The sequence below is a fragment of the Dromiciops gliroides genome, chromosome 1 (genome assembly GCF_019393635.1).
Source record: "Dromiciops gliroides isolate mDroGli1 chromosome 1, mDroGli1.pri, whole genome shotgun sequence".
NCBI lineage: Eukaryota > Metazoa > Chordata > Mammalia > Microbiotheria > Microbiotheriidae > Dromiciops > Dromiciops gliroides.
The window spans coordinates 228,556,655-228,575,013 of NC_057861.1; the positions used below are offsets into that span (position 1 = coordinate 228,556,655).

General features: G+C 34.9%; 1 protein-coding gene across 32 annotated transcripts in view; it reads left to right on the forward strand.

Annotated features, from left to right (window-relative positions):
* EPB41L3 (erythrocyte membrane protein band 4.1 like 3) overlaps positions 1–18,359 on the forward strand; it is a 312,011-nt gene that overhangs the window by 200,250 nt on the left and 93,402 nt on the right. For all 32 annotated transcript variants that reach the window (XM_043978240.1, XM_043978256.1, XM_043978277.1 and 29 more), the window contains exon 3: positions 8,352–8,549. In XM_043978240.1, coding sequence (XP_043834175.1) covers positions 8,352–8,549 — 198 coding nt within the window. The remainder of the gene's footprint in view (positions 1–8,351; positions 8,550–18,359) is intronic.

The window sequence follows — 18,359 nt, forward strand, 5'->3', positions numbered from 1 at the left end:
AAGGCATACACAAAATAATGTTATATAAGTCATAAGATATACCAAAATACAGACATTTTAAATATTAACCATGATTAATAATTATGAAATGAAAGGTAAAGTTAATGATAAAGTGTGCACAGTACTGTACAGTAAAGTTAATATAGGTAGGTGTTCAATATATTGCCCTTTCCCCAACTACTGCACCTAGGCTTTATCACTAGTGGTTGACTGCAGAACTTTTTTTTTATGAAGTTATTAAGAGAAGTTTGGACATGGCCTTTCTTTTTTTCCTTATATATCTAACAACAGCAAGCTATATTATCCTCAACTAGTCTTTGACCTTTTAAAAATCTTGAAGTATTTGGATCCATCTTTTCAAGACAAGAAAAAAAAAATAACTCCACACAGTAAAATGCTTCTGCCAAATGTTTTGTTGGGAACCTTTTGGGTTTGAACTCAGATTCTGAAGCTTCTCTTTTTTCTTCTGCAATCTTTGTAGCTAGCAGCTCAATCAGCTCCTCATTCAACATTTCTTTCAGATTTTTAAACTTAAAGTTGAATTTGCGTATTATAAATTTACATAAAGTGAGGATTGTGTATGTGTATACATATATATATATATATACACATTTTAATATATGTAGGTGTGTATGTGTGTAAACATATGTAGATATATTCACATATATGTATACGTATATAGACACACAAATGTATAATATACATGCTCATATGTATATATAAATTATGTAGGAAAGTTACCTGATCTATATTGGAGAGGCCTAGAAATTCTCTACCTTATAAAGTCCTCTTTCATAAGTGAGAGTAGAACAACTAATTTTCTTGTGTGTATTTGGTATGTGGAAAGATCTATTTAAATATACATCTAAGTTTCAGATTTAGTTGTTCTAGATCTATGATACTATAATACTTGTTTCATCTCCTTTCCTTATAAGTATTAAAACATTGGAATTAGAGTATAATTCATTTGGAAATTTTTGTTTGGGAAGTTTTGTGTTTTATCCAATGATTGGTATAGCCATTAGTTTTTTGAGCAAGAGAATGACATAGTCAGGTCTGTATATTAGCAGATGAATTGGAGAGAGGGAGAGTAAAGCTGAGAGACTTATTAGGAGTTATTGTAATGACATGTGTTGATTTGTAGGTGATAAGGTCTGACCTGGGGTGGGGGCCACATGAATGGAAAGAAAGGGATGGATGTAAGAGGTATTGTGGAAATAGAATTGACAAGACTTGGCTACTGGTTTGATATAATGGGTGATGGAAAGGGAAGAGTTGAGGATAAAGTGAGTCTGAGTGATTGGAAAGATGATGGTGACCTCAGCAGAATTAGAGAAATTAGAACAAGAGATGGGTTGAAAGGAGAAGGTGGGAGGAGATACTGAGGTTTGTTTTAGACTTATCGAGTTTGAGATGTATATGGCATATCCAGTCTGAAATGTCCATTAGGCAGCTGGGAATAGGGGACTGGGACACAGGAAAGTAGCTAGTGTTCAATATATGGATCTGGAAGTAATCCATATGGAAATAATAATTGCATTCATGGGAGTTGATGAGATCACTATGAGAGAAGGGTACAGAAATAAGATAAGAGGATCCTGGACAGAGCCTTACATGGATGTTGGTCTAGCAACAGAAACAGAAGAAGCAGCCACACAGATGGAAGAGAACCAAGACAGATCAGTGTCATAAAAGCCCAGAAAAGACAGAATATTCATGAAGAGAGGGTAGAGAGGATGAAGGATTATGTGTGTTTATATATTGTTGTATTTGACAAGTGAGTTCTTAAAAGAGTTTTGATTTAAAGCCTCCATATTGGAATTCATTGGAATCACTGGATGGTTCAGACAATCACATGATGATAATGATGATGTTGTAAGCTTGGAAAGAACTTTGGCAAAGAACTTAATACAATCCACACAGTGATTAAGCTTGCACAAGAGTTAGAATATGTATTACTTCAAAATGGAGGGATTGTATCAGTGAGGCACTCAAGAAGTCACGGAACAAGAATGTAAGATTAAACTGAACTAAAAATAAATATGACAAGCCAACTGTGAGAATTCATATTCTACCTAATATTAACAGCAACACATCTGGAAGGAACTGTACAACCATCTCCTTGCAGTGTTTGGAATTGGTAAAATGTTTTTAGAGATTCTCTCCATCATGACTCGAATATACTGAGGATTAAAGAGCAGCTAGTGTTGAGTTTTTTTGTAGACTTTAGAAAGTGCTAGCATCTGACATTCTATTTAATACTTAGGGGTGGCTTAAAACTTCATGTTGTTTTATCATCTAAATGGAGCAAGGCTTGTCCTTTGATGCCAGCATGCCTCTTCACTGTATCTTCCATCTTAATGGTTCCCCATTTCCAGAGATTTGGCTTTAGATATAAGAGACATGCTACCACTATCTTTTCTTAAAGCCTCATTGCTATTCTATTCAACTCTAATTTGCCCTGGGCAGCTTGAAACCCAATTTGATTCAATCCGCCAAGCATTTATTGAGTGTGTACTATGTACTGGACACCGGGGTTTTTGGGGGTGGAATGGGGTGGGGTGTGGGGCAATGAGGATTAAGTGACTTGCCCAAGGTCACACATCTAGTGTCAAGTGTCTGAGGCCGGATTTGAATTTAGGTCCTCCTGAATCCAGGTGTGCCACCTCGCTGCCCCAGATGTGGCCTTTTTGTTTGTTGGTTGGTTTTTGCAGGGCAATGTGAGTTAAGTGACTTGCCCAGGGTCACAGAGCTAATAAGTGTCAAGTGTCTGAGGCCAGATTTGAACTCAGGTCCTCCTGAATCCAGGGCTGGTGCTTTATCCAATGAACCACCTAGCTGCCCCTGGACACAGGATTAGACAATGGGAATGCAAAAAGAAAAATGAAAAATTCCTTCCCTCAAAGAGCTTACCTTGTATTGGGATAGAAACAGCATGTACACAGATGCAGCAGTATAAAATATATCTATGAAATATTTTGCACTAGGATTTGGGAGAGGGATCAGTGATAGCCTAGAGGATTTGGAAAATTCTACTGTAGCAGGTGGCACCTGATCTGATTTAATACTAATTTTATTTTATTTTTTCATTTTTTTTTCTGTAGCTGTGATTTCACTGGTGGTGGGAATTGCTGGAGAGAAACTTCTCTACCCTTGGAGATCAGAATCTTCTCTGTAATATTGTAGTCTTACTAGTTAAGGTTAAGGCCTTGCCTAGGTCACAGTCAGTTGCTGTCACTTAACTCACATTGCCCTGCAAAAACCAACCAACAAACAAAAAAAACTTATCCAATACACCAGACTGCCTCAATAGTAACAATAGCTGACACTAATATAGTATTGTAAGTTGTACAAAGCATTTTATAAATATCCTCACAATGACCATGTGTGGTAGGTACTACATACATTGTTATTCCCATTTTACAGATGAGGAAACTGAGTCTTAATGCAGCTAAGTGATTTGCCTGTATTGATGGTGACGTTCCAACAGAGGTCTTTCCTGATCTGATGTGGCTTTCTTGGCTGGCCTCTTTTTCTGTCATTGCTTTGACTCCTTGACATAGAATCCTTTTTCATATACACTGCTGTTACTGCCATTTATGTCCAACAGGCTAATGTCATATACTATTGCCATTTGGCTCCTCTGTCCTATAGGAAATTCACCATTGTGGCTTCCAATCATTTGCCACCTGTGGGCTCAGTTTTCCCATAGCATTTTCAGGAGAGCTGGTCCAACAGTAAATGAGCAAACACTGTGGTTGCTTATGCCAAAACATACAACATGCAATTTATACAATGATTCTTAGCTTTTCACATGCTTCTGTGCTCACAAGAGTTACTGCTAGATCTCAGTTCCTGCTAATAGAGAAAACCTATGCTTTAAAAACAACAGCAATAGGGGGCAGCTAGGTGGCGCAGTAGATAAAGCACCAGCCCTGGATTCAGGAGTACCTGAGTTCATTTCGGCCTCAGACACTTGACACTTACTAGCTGTGTGACTCTGGGCAAGTCACTTAACCCCCATTGCCCTGCAAAAAAACAAACAAACAAACAAAAACATTAAAAAACAACAGCAACATTAAAAAAACCCCACCCAACTCTAGATCACTCCCCTAAATATAACCTTCCCATTGAATCTCTGTAACAAGCGTTATAATATTATGCTTATGGTTTTATTTCATTTCCTCTCCCTTAACTAGGCTGTAAATTCTCTGAAGGCAAGACAATATCTTATCTAAAACTTATCTAAGAACTAATCTTACTGATATCGAATGGATTATAATGTTCTACTTCATTAATTTATTTGATCATTCCCTTACTGTTGGACACATGTTTTTAATATTTTGTTAGGGTTTTTTTTTGCGATTACATATCATGCTGTTATAAAAGTCTTTTAATGGAAAATCAATGTTTATTTTGACAACAAAATTTTAAGATGTAGTGCAAAATGTAATTAATAAATCAAAGAGGAGGATAATTTTGTAACTTACTGTATTCTACTCTCTAAAAAGGTTGTACAACCCTCTGCACATAGTAAGTTCATATGCTTCTGCACATAGCAAGCACTTAATAGCTATTTTTCTAATTGAAATGGAATTACTTTTTTGGCAGTCAGTTGAATTGTTAGGCATGAAGAGTGTCTAGATTTATGCATGAGCTGGGAGAAATGAGAAAACTAAATAAAACCTCCCTTTAACTTCTTATAATCATAACTTTGAAATGAGAAATAAAACCAACATTTATAGGAAACCAGCTATGTGCCTTAGGAAAGATAACAGTAAATGTACTTCTTTTTTTCATTTCCAAGTCATAGGAGCTGTTCTTTTATAGATTCTTCCCTTTAGAAAGTGGCTGCTCCTTGCTATGAGGTTCAGTTGGCCCCTGTGACAAGGATGAGGGGCCATTCCTATAAAAATGGGAAGCAACTCAGTGCTAATATGACTGTGGAGGACAGGTACTCTCATTCCTTGCTGCTTGATTTGCAAACCTGTGCAACCTTTTTGGAGAGCAGTTTATAGCAAACTAAAAAATAATCATGGGGCAGCTAGGTGGCGCAGTGAATAGAGCACTGGCCCTGAATTCAGGAGGACCTGAGTTCAAATCCAGTCTCAGACACTTAACAATTACTAGCTGTGTGACCCTGGGCAAGTCACTTAACCCCAATTGCCTCACCAAAAAAAAAAAATCATATTAGTTGATTCATTAGTTATACTCTTTGGAATATATCCTGAAAGTATTGTCAAAAACAACAAAAAATGAACTTTCTGTTAAAAAATTCCTATAACGTCATTCTATGTAATTACAAAGACACCAAAAAATGTAAACAACTTTTAAGTGTCCAACAATAAAGGAATGAGCAAATAAATTATGTTATGTTAATGAAATGGGATATTAATTTCCATTTAAGGCCAATAAATTTAAAAAATAAAAAGAAATCTAAAAAGACCCTATAAAATAATGGAAAATGGTAGTGGAGGGGGGGGAAGCATAATGCTGGAGTATATGCTTTCTATGACCTTATAAGAGAAAACGTGAATGGGAATGAAGGACAAGGAATCTTCATGTAGAATTAATGAGAATGAATGAAAAATGCTTAGGATACTTTATATATTGAAATTACTTTCAAAATAACTACTAAGCAAGTTTAATTGATTATTTATGTATATGTGTGTGTGTGTGTGTATATATATATATATATATATATATGTATGTATGTATGTATGTAAAACCAATTGTAAAAAAATTTTTTTTTTTGGTGGGGCAGTGAGGGTGAAGTGACTTGCCCAGGGTCACACAGCTAGTAAGTGTCAAATGTCTGAGGCCGGATTTGAATTCAGGTCCTCCTGAATCCAGGGCCGTTGCTTTATCCACTGTGCCACCTAACTGCCCCAGTTAATTGATTATATTGAAGTTCAATGCTAAGTTTATAATGGAATGTTTGCCCCACTCCAAAAAACTAATCAAAAATCAAACTCTGATTCCTCATTGTCCTTCAAAAAACAAAACAAAACAAAACAAAAAATTCAACTCTCATTGTAATTTCTATTCTTATAAGTTCCCACCCAAATTGTCAAATGATCATTTGTGCCTCAGATAATCTGAAAAGTCTGGTATTTTCCCTATATGGTAGCTCCTGGTCTTGGAACTTAAGAGGATCCTAAAAAGAATATTCACATGGAAATACATTTATGTAGGTTGTAGAAATATAAAATTTCACATTGGTGGGCATGAAGGCAGAGTTTAAGGGGGAAATTTAAACCAGTTTATTATTTGTGACTGGCTTGCCATGACTACTCATCTTTGTAGGTATCATTGTAGACAAAATTCCAAGAGTCCCAGACTTCTTCTTAAACTACCTCAAGGCCAAAACAAAGCTAACATTTTTATGACCTTTTGGAGTTTCTATTTTAATGTTCAGGAGCCAGAATATTTATAGTGAGACATTTGGACTGAGCTGCCAGACACAGGTTCTTTAGGTGAAGACAACCCTCTAGCTAAGCATTCTTCTGAAGTAAATGATGTGCCATTTTCTCTTCTCCTTACCAGCTTAGAAAATTGGTCCCTTCTTTTTCTTAAGGACTCCTCAGGGCTTCTACCTGGACAAAATAACAGATGAAATGATGATGTTAACAGTCTACTCAATAGGAGTACTACAAGGCAGGAGATACTTTCTAACAGCAGAGAGAAGGGCTAGGCTTGGTGCTGAAACATAAATCTTTTTTGTTGTTATATTGGAGCCTAAGAGAAACTTAGGCATAGTAGTGAAGAATGGCTACTCCAGTGACTTGCATTTAGAGACATTTTAATTTAACAAGATGTTGGGAGATCATTGAAAAAGAGTTTCTGGAATACTGAAGAAAATCAGACAGAATTTGAGATGTACCTCTCTTTCTTTGGTCTGTTTTTGGCATGTATACCACAAAAATTGACATGAATTGTTAACCTTTGTTATGCTGTTTTTTGTGTTGGGAGGGTGGGGTGTTATTTTTATACACAAGGAATAGAAACAGGGCATTTTTTAAAAGGGAGATACATCGAGTCTATCAGGGATTTAAAGGATTTCTAGGGGATTTAAGGGCAAATCTTCTTGCACTTGGACTTCCTGTGCCCTGTTGAATCTAGCCTGGACTGGTTTGTTTCTATTTGAAAGCAGATTAAAGCTTCAGAACAGATCTCATCCATTCTCATGCTGGTTCATTATAGTGAAGGGAAGCAGACTTGGGGGATTAATTTGTGATGAATTTCAGTGATGCTGAGTATATTGAATTAATTTTTAATTACCAGATATTTTAATGCTGGTAAAATTACAGAAAAGATTAGGTTTTACAGCTTTACTTATTTTCCTATGTTTCGTTTACAAGAAAAATTTGTTAGCGTATTTGTTTATATGTAAATAGGTGAGGTCAGTCACTCAGCAAGAATTTGCTGTGCACCTCCTATGTTTCAGGCACTGGAGATACAAAGAAAAAGAATAAAGAGTCTCTGCTTTCAAGGAGATTAAGTATGTGTATGTATATGCACATGCATGTAAATTTTGTTTTTTAGTCATTTCAGTTGTGTCCACTTCTTTGTGTCTCCATTTAGTGTTTTATTGGCAAAGATACTAGAGTGGTTTGCCATTTCCTTCTCCAGCTCATTTTTCCGATGACGAAACTGAGGCAGAGATGGGTAGGTGACTTTCCCAATGTCACACTGCCAGTAACTGTCTAAGGCCAGATTTGAACTCATGAAGATGAGTCTTTCTGACTCCAGGCTGAGAAGTCTATTCACTGTGGCATGTTGCTGTCCTGCATACAATTATGTACATATATGTATATACACGCATGCATATATTCAGCATATGTATATAGCTATATACCCATATATGTATGTAAATATATACACACAGTGAAATGCATGTACATATTGTGCATACTTAGAATATATGTAATAGGTATGTATTATGATATTTTAATGAATTAAAATTAGGATGCAGTAGATATAAATGAATAGGATTTATTTTATGGTTCTACAATGTCCATTTATCACATAGTGCCTTGAAAAAGACCAGTGTCCAAAAAAATTAAAAAGAAAAGAAAGAAAAAGACCAGAGTCGATATTTCATCCTCTTCTTATTATTGAATATTTCAGAAATAAAGTGATTATTGCTACATTGTGCCAATGCAAGCACTTTAGGTAAAATTATATGTGTATATAAATCTATCTCTATGTCAGTTATTCATATCCTTTAAATATCTCTTACTCTCCAGTGGGGAAAAGAGTCTATTCTTAATGTACCATGTTGTTGCCTGAGTTATAAAATATTATATTTTTTTCTTGTCTTGCAATTAAAATTTCTTTGTTCTTCACAGGTCACTGACAAGGAACAGGAGTTTGCTGCTGCAGCTTCAAAACAGCTTGAATACCAGCAGCTTGAAGACGATAAACTCTCTCAGAAATCATATTCCAGTAAAGTCTCTCGGTCTCCTTTGAAGATTGTTAAAAAGCCTAAAAGCATGCAGTGCAAAGTGATACTTTTAGATGGAACAGAATATCTCTGTGATGTCGAAGTAAGTTGTTATGGATTATTTGGGGGAGGTGGAGGGGACCAAGGGGGTTGGGTGGCAAGGGAGATTTTGGTCCAAGATTCTTGAATGAAAGGCGGTATTCATAGAAAACCTACTGAGCACAAATATAGTTAATGCAAATTTTAGACAAACTACATATATTTGCAGATTTGGTCCCTGTGTACAATTTTATTTGTTTTACTTGACCAGGAGATCTAGTTATTACTTAGAAACCTACTTAAAAAATGGCATCTCACAAAATGAGTTGAGCTAGTATTTAAGAATTATATGCAAAAAGCCTGAATTTTCATCTTTTCTCCATTGAAAACTGGGTAATAAAGTTTATTACTAGACTTTGACAATCAGCATGTTTTATATCTTAATTATAAGCATTTTACTTAAATGATTTGTTGCTGTCCGAGTAATGCATTGTCAGGACTAAGGAGCCAGTTGGTAGGATTCTGCTACATTTTTGCACCTGAAGGTTTTCTTATGCTTTGACCTATAAAAGTCCTTTTCTCAAATGTTGAGGTATATTCAAATGTTTGCACAGAAAAAAAATTCACATTATCGAAGGGCCTGCCTGCAGTTTTTGCTGGAGACACATGCTAGGAGAAGCCATCTTATTTTAAAGTGAACGGTGTAATGGATTTCAGTACAAAGATTATGTAGTGCCAAGGTAATAGAGGCATTCGTGATAACAGGCAAAGGGATCGCTGTTTTGGTTGATTCTAACAATACTTCATGTCTTATCCATTATCTTGAATTGGTTCACAATATATTTGGTGTTTTTCTTTGGGAAGAAAAAGGCAAAAAATGTTTTTGTCGATAAAATTATTTGGAGTGGAACTGGGATGAGGGAAGAAATCATTCTTAAACCTACTGCCCCCCTAAGTGTAAATGTTCATGGACCTCAAGAATTTTCAAATGGGGTAGTATTCTAATTGTATTAGATTTTGTTTATCTGGCTGATTTAGCAATCTCTGATAAATGTTGGTGGGTTTGCAACTGTTAATGCCAAAATAAATGGATATTACTGAGCTGAAACATATATCCCAGGTTGCTAAATGCTTCTGTGCTGGAACATCCTTTATGGGTGAGTGTGAATTTGTCTATTCTTCTTGGCTCCTAGACAGAAGATACCACTTGACTTAAATACTGACTTTGTCACCAGAAATTATAGTTTTCTTCTGGAATCTGACTGACTATGGTAATCCCTGAGAAGATTGCATTTTCTTCCATTTTGAAAGTTTCCTGCTTTCTGGAAAAAAAACTATTTTTGGTCAAGGAACATTGAGTATTCTCCTTTCTACTAGAAAGATATCTTCTATTGATTCTAAGCTCATTATTTGAGAGAAAACTCAAATGGAGTCATTGGTGGGGGACTACTTTGTTGTCATAGGAACATTAATTTTCTAAAGAAAAATCTACAAGAAAGTAAACTATTTCATGTAGACAGCAAAAGATCCTTTGAACCATTCCTAGTATCTGTAGTATTGATCAGTTTACAATCATCTGGTACACACACATACACACAAAGTTAAGCTATATCACTAATACATACTGTATTTCCTGTTACTGTATTTTTACAATCAGCTCTCTTTTGTGGTTTATTAAGTTTTATATTAGTGTTGTTTTGGGTGGTAGTGACAATGATCTTTGAGGTTTTTTTTTTCCCCATTTAAATATGAGATTTTAAAAGGCTTGCCAAATTCTTAAGTATGATTTTGTTATATTCAGGTTCAAGATTTTTTTTTAAAGTTTCTTACATAGTCAAAGTCAACTGGGGAAATAAATCTATTTAACTTTTTGGGGTTACATCTATTCTATTAAGAGATACATAGAATACCTTTGCATTTGAAATACCTAGCAATAAGCAGTTCAGCATTCTACTTTTCTTTCCAGTGCTTCTCTAAATACAGATTAACTGCATAAACACATGCAATTTGGGTGCATAAAATGGAAGGAAGTTTTAAAACTTACGTATTTGAACACTGGAGGAATTCTTTTCCTGAAGGAGTCTTCTTAGAGACTTTGTCCAATTTAACACTTCTGTGAATTAAGCCTTTTGCTGATTACCTGTTATCATATGCTACAGAAATGACTTCTGTTCTTGTTCAGGGTGGGCCAGAAGTCACAAAGTTATGAAGAGGTTGCAAGATTTAATAACTTCTTTATTTTTAAATTTATAATGCCATAGAATCATATACAGTATCTATAGGAAATAAATATATGCATATGTGTATGTATGAAATAAAGAAAAAATAATTTTCAAGAAGTTATTAAAACATCAGACCCCAGGGGCAGCTAGGTGGTGCAGTGGATAAAGCACTAGCCCTAGATTCAGGAGGACCTGAGTTCAAATCTGGACTCAGACACTTGACACTAGCTGTGTGACCCTGGCCAAGTCACTTAACCCTCATTGCTCTGAAAAACAAAACAAAACAAAAAAAAAGCCCAAACAAACAAAACTAAAACACAAAAAACCCATCGTGACTTTTGGCCCACCCTATGCATTTTACTTTATGAAATACTGCATACTATGAGGTGGTGTATGAATGTAATATCTTATTTATCATACCTTTTCACTATGGTTAAATGAGTGATATGGCTATACACTTAAATTTTATCCTTTGGAATATTTTTCTAGCTAAATTAAGTTTTTCTGTATTCTTATATCAGTTACTCCTTCAGGTGCTATGAATTATGGCAAGAAGAAAATTGACTTTATAGTCTTATTAATTTACTCATTGATGAGGAAAAGCTATGGATTTTTTGCAAAGAAAAAGATATGAGAAGGAAAATGTGGTGGTTGAGTAAGGAGTCACTTTGAAATTTCAGAAATGAAAGTTATAAAAGGTTTCTGTATTGTAATACTTGGTTTGAATTTCTGATGCTATATAGAATTAAATTCAGAAGGGCCTATAAAAACAAATGGTATCATGTAAAGTTTTCTAGACTGGCAATTGGTATCTGTGGATTTTAGCCTTAAGTCTGTCAAAATTAATCGTGTGATCTTAGCCAATACCCTCAAGTTTTCTGAGTCCCATTTTCCTTTGTCTGTAAAATGAAAGAGTTAGATTAAATAATTTTGGAGATCTGTTCTCATTCGTAAAGACTGTGATTGGTCCAATGCTTGTACTTAGTTTTCATAGAAAACGTAGTATTAAATGACCATGTTACAGGTCACACAATCAGTTAATTGCACCAGTGGGACCAGAACTTTTGACTCTTGGCTCTCACCATCATGCAATTTATATAATACCTGTATTTCACAGATTAAACTGAAGACAATATCTTTCACAGATGAGGAATTTGTCTTTGCTAAACAGATTAGTATGATTATAGGAATTCAATTTGTTTAATAGTGAGAACAGGAGGCATTGTTGTATAGGGGAAAGATCACTGGATTGAAAGTTTAAGGATTTGGGTTCAAATAGTCAGCCATATACTACTTAGATGATCTTGGGCAACTTGGCTTAATCTCTGGGGACCTCCATTTTCCCATTTGTAAAATGAGGAGTTGGGCCAGATCCACTTTTTTTGTGTGTGTGTGTGGGGCAATGGGGGTTAAGTGACTTGCCCAGGGTCACACAGCTGGTAAGTGTCAAGTGTCTGAGGCTGGATTTGAACTCAGGTACTCCTGAATCCAGGGCTGGTGTTTTATCCACTGCGCCACCTAGCCGCCCCCCCAGATCCACTTTTAATCCCTTCCACCTCTAACTCCATAATCCTGTGAACTGAATAGTAATACGGTCAGTCTTCAACTTTCATAGGAGTAATGTTCCTGGAAAATGACACAAAAGTAAGAAAACATGAATGTTGATACATTGAATCTATGGGAAATAGGGGGTTAGGTTCTTCCCATGACCACCAAAAACTATAATCTCTCGTTATAAGTGGCTGAAAGTATACTTTTTTTAATATAATTTTTTTAATTTTAAAATTTTTTTCATATAATTCTTTATAATAAAACTTTTAATTCTGATTATATGCACTTTTCTTAACACAGTGACCATGAAATAATCCATAAAAGGCAGTACACAAATTAAAACTGGTAACATGCAAATCATTTTCTTGTTAGTAATTTTCTAGAATTCTGTGACCTTTTGTGCTAATATCTCAAGTAAAAATTTTTTAAACCCATTGATTTCAGACAACATTAACATTTTGTAACATATTAAATCAATAATATCATAAATACTATACAGCAAATAAAATTCTGAAAACTAAAACATTTTAAAACCTGAGTCTTACCTTCCACTGTATCAGATAGCATTGTGACGGTGTTGTGCTTTATACTATACTGCTGTAAATCCCTCTACCTTGATCACCCTCTGAAAACCAAGGGAGAGGTTAGTGGCTGCTATTGGAAAATGCTGAAACAGGCGAGGTCTCAACATCACCTTAGAGCCCAAAGGCCTTGCACTATGTTTTGGGGGCATAATTACAACATAAAACTTGTGTTTTAAAGGCAAACAATGGAAATATGCAATGAATGCATGGGAGCTCTTTACAATGGTAATGTGAACAAGACCAGTGACTTGCCTAGTAGGATATGGGCTCCTCCTCAGCTTTATGCACATCATACCTCTGACTTTCTTCTCTGTTGCTCATAGCCACAAATGTGTGTGGGTGTCAATGTGAAGGTGAAAATGAGATTACTAATAAAGTCTTGTGAATGCTTGAAGTCACAAAAGTTAAATGGCAAATGTTGAGAATTGCCTGTAACTCACATTTATATATCTTGCTAATTTAAATTTGCAAAGTACTTTTCTCATGGCAATCCTGGCAGTATATGTATCATTAACCCTATTTATAGATGAGGAATTGTGTCTGAGAGAGATAGAGGGACTTGCCTTTAGTCATATACTTCTATAAATGGTCAAAGTGAGATTCAAACTGCAAGTTTCATGACTCCCAAGTCTAATGCATTGTGCTTTCCCTCACATGAAATGGTGAAAAGAAAGAAGGTAGCCACTGGGAAAATGCAAGCTCTACAGTTTTAGCCTTATTTAAGTGATAGAATCCTATATCCAAAACAACAACAAATACTCTTAATAGCTGAATTGAAGAGGCCTGATCTAAGCATACAGTGGGAGATGAAGGGAGAAATAATCCACCAGGACAATTCAGGTCTCCTATATCCTTTATAAATATCTTCACCACTTTGGAACTCAGGTAAGAAGTAGATTTTAGAGCCACAATAAAGGAAAATCTTAAACAATAATATAATTAAAAAAGGAATAACAAATTCCTCCTTTCTTTTTGGACCACAAGATGGCAGAGTAACTTATCCCTACAGGATACCATTAGAAAAAATGCTCACTGAGACAAAAGTGGTAAGTTCTAAGAGTAGTTCTGTAATTAAATTGAGTACAGTAATTTTTCCCCCAATATTTCTTTTCATAAGACAGATAGTTTTTTTCATTCTCCATTATGGAATCCTGGTTTGAGTTCTACCCTACTTCTGATATCATTTTTGCATTTACACTATTTTTCTTGGTCAAAAGTTTACCATAAATTTTTTCAGTGCTCTTATATTGGTTACTAAAAGTTAGAGAAAAATGGATAATTGTGAAAGAGATAATTGTGATAGATTAAATATATATTTGGAAAATCTGTAGCCCATATATATGGATAAATATATATATGTATGTATATACATATATTATACACATACATACACACATTTATATATATACACACACAAAATATGTGTGTGCATAAAATCAGAAGCAGTTCCTTAATAGATAAGTGTTCAAAGAATATGGAAAAAAAATTCTCAAAAAAGAATTGCCAACTATTAGCAACCATATCAAGAAAAAAATGCTCCAGATTACCAACAATAAGAGAAATAAAAAAACAAAACCATACCCTGACTTATCACCTCACTCTCTTTTCAAACTGGCCAAGATGACAATAATCACATACACAGTTGGATAGATGTACTAGTACATAGTTGGTGGAGCTATACTACTATTTTGGAAAGCAATGTGGAATTATGCAAATAAACTGACTAAAATTTTTGACCCAGAAATTCCATTTCCTAGGCTTATACCTTAAGAAGACCATTGATAAGAAGTAAGTCCCCTTAGATACCAAAATATTTATAGCACCACTTTTTATAGCAAATAATTGTAAATAAAACTAATTGAGGAATGGCATAAACAAATTTTGATACATTACTATATAAAAGCATGAAAACAGTTTCATAGACTCATTTGGAGTGAAGTAAGCAACTCCAAGAAAATAATATGCAAAGTGAATACAACAATATAAACAAGAAGAGCACCCACAAAGGAAAAAAAATACCAGAAGCTAATGATATAAAGAACAAGCATGGCTCAAAGAAAGAGAAATGAGAAGACGTGCTTCATCTCTAGACAGAGATGGGAAAAGTACAAGTGTTGCACATTGCATATTTTTTCATACTATTTAGATGTATTGATTAGTTATACCAATTTTTTATCTTCATTTTATTTGTCTTTAAAACTATTTGTTGCTTGGAATGACTCTTTGGCAGGGTCATGTAAAAAGCATTCAGTAAAATTTATTTAAAATAAACCAAAACAATTCATTGCCCTAGGATTCACAAGGCTATAATTTGAGAACTGGCTCTAACATTTGATTTATAACCACATCTATAAAAATTGAGAGATGGGGTACTCGACATGGGGTAATCTGATGTCACTTCTATCTCCAGATATCTATGAAATCATAAGCAACAAACTGCTTTAATTAAGTAACTTTCATGAAGATTCAGCAGACTTTCTTGTCAATAATATGAGATCTTCTAATCCAGGTTATTGAGTACATCCTGCCAGAGACCTAATTTTCCAGGTACAAATATTGAAAATTACAAGCCACTTAGAAGATGATGAAATAGGAACTTGGTGGGGTTTTATTTCTTTGCTTCTGTTACCTCATTGGTAGAAGGGATAAGAACTGTACAGTCATAGCAGAAGGTTTCCAATCATTTGCTTCACAAAGTTGGCCATACTGTAGGATTCTCCATAATTCATTTGAAAGCTATTTTTTTCATAGGCAGCTAGGGGAAACAGTGGATGGAGGGGTAAGACTGGAGTTAGGAAGACCTAAGTACAAATCCATTCTCAGAAACCTACTAGTTGTGTGACCCTGGGCAAATCAGTTAACCTCTGCCTCAAGTCCATAATAGCATCTACCGTCCAGGATTATTGTGATGATCTAATGAGATAATACTTTTGAAAAATGTTTAGCATGGGGCCTGGCACATAGTCAGCACATTCTCTTTCTTTTCCCTTTCCTTTTTTCAGTTAAATTATTAAAACAGTCCAATCCTGGGAACAGTCCAATCCTGGAAACAAAAACTACATTTTTCCCCCCAAAAGAAAAAAAAGCAGAAAAACAAATGGCAATGCACATTTATGTAAAAATAACTAAAAAGAATAGGCAGGGAAGTAGCCTTTTTTAATATGTTCAAAAGTGTCTATTTACTATTTTTTTTTTTTAGTGAGGCAATTGGGGTTAAGTGACTTGCCCAGGGTCACACAGCTAGTAAGTGTTAAGTGTCTGAGGCCGGATTTGAACTCAGATACTCCTGACTCCAGGGCCGGTGCTCTATCCACTATTTACTATTAGGAAGTAGTATTTTTGTAGTAAAGAAACACTGAAATGTTTTCTTGTGCTAACAGAAAAAGCAAAGATAACTCCTCTACCCACTATTATTTTACACAGTTCTAAATTGATTAGCTTTAGCAATAAGCCACAAGACCAAAAGCAAAGGCAAAAACAATGGCAAAGAAGAGGAAAAACAATCTTTATTTGTAGATGGCATTGTAGTGAAGTGAAGAAACTATTTGAGACCTTTAATGGTTTCATCAAAGTATCAGAATACAATGTAAACCCATCAAAATTAGCAGCATTTTTGTGTAGTAGTACCGAAATCCAGAGAGAAACTAAGAGAAATTACATTCAAAAGAGCTACAAAATGCATAAAATATCTTGGAGTTATCCTTCCAAGACATATATAAGATTTTTGTTGTTTAGTCATTTTTTAGTCATGTTGGACTCTTTGTGACCCTATTTGGGTTTTTTGTTTTGTTTTGGCAGAGTAGAGAAAATTATATCAAACATTGCTGATAAAGTCTGATATCCACAGTATCTAGGGATACCATTGCCATTAGTAGGCTTATTTCCCAAAAAGATAAAAGCAAGAGAAAAAGATTCTACATGTACAAACCTTTTTATAGCAGTTTGTGTGCATGCGCAGAGCTGTGTATGTGTGACAGTGAAGTGGAAAATAAGGGTGTCCCCATCTATTGAGGAATGATTCAACAAATTATGGTATCCAGATGCAAAGGAATGATGTTTTGCCATAAGAAGTGAAGGAGATGGATTCAAAGAAACCTAGGAAAACTGATATGAAGATAGAGTGAAGCAGAAGTAGGAAAAAAATTTATACTATAAAAAGAACATTGTAAAAATGAATAACTTTTAAAGACTTGGTTCTGATCAGCAGAATAATCAATGATAATTCTGGATTAATGAATCATCCTACCTACCTCCTGAAGAGATGTGAAGGATTAAATATACAGTTTTGAAATGACTTGTGGGGGAATTGATGTTGCTTAACTATACATATTTGTTTGGAAATGTTTTATTTTTCTTTCAGTGGACGGGAAGTTTAAGAAAGAGAGAAAATTTGTATTAAATGAAAAAAAATTAAAAGCATGGGATGTTAATACAAATATATGATTCCTGGAGCTATGCCTCATTTATAAGTGGTCAAAGAATTTTCAAAAGAATCACAAACTATAAAAGATTGCATGACAACTCTAAGGTATCACTGCACAGAGAACAAAGTGGTAAAGCCAAGAAAAGATGGCAACATTCAGTGTTGGACAGGCTGTGGAAAGAGAGGCACAAATACATTGTTAGTGGAGCAATGAAGTGTTTCTAACCATTCTTTTTTTCCCTTTTTTTTCTTTTCTTTTTTTTTTTGAGGGGGGAGGGGCAATGAGGGTTAAGTGACTTGCCCAGGGTCATGCAGCTAGTAAGTGTTGAGTGTCTGGGCTCAGATTTGAACTCAGGTCCTCCTGAATCCAAGGCCGGTGCTTTATCCACTGTGCCACCTAGCTGCCCTCATTCTTTATCTTTATTTAGATGTGCAAAATAAGTAAATAAGTTTTTTAACCTGTGAAGTCAGAAATAGGTTCATTATATAGCAAAATAGTCATAACAGTATTCTTTGGTAGCAAAGAACTGATTATAAAATGCATGTCCTTATATTGGAGAATGGCATAGAAAACTATGATATATTAATATAAATATTATTGTACAGTAAGAAATTATGATTGTGAGGAATTCAGAAGCATGGAATGATTTTTATGAATATAAAGGAAAATTAGCAGAATTAAAAGAGCAATATATAAAATATCTACAATTATATAAATTGAAAGGATCAGTAAGAGGAGGCTGACTCTTCCATAGAAGAAAAATCAGGGGCAGCTAGGTGGCGCAGTGGATAGAGCACTGGCCTTGGAGTCAGGAGAACCTGAGTTCAAATCCGGTCTCAGACACTTAACAGTTACTAGCTGTGTGACTCTGGGCAAGTTACTTAACCCCAATTGCCTCACAAAAAAAAAAAAAGAAGAAGAAGAAAAATCAAATCCTGGAGAACTGATCATGAACCATGCTTCTTTATGGTAGAGGTTTGGGAAATTGCTAGGACAGAAAATGGTATAACATTGTTCAGTAGAGTTCATATTGAATATTTTCACTTAATTTGCTTGATATCTTGTTTTTCTGTTATAAGGAGAATGGGAAATG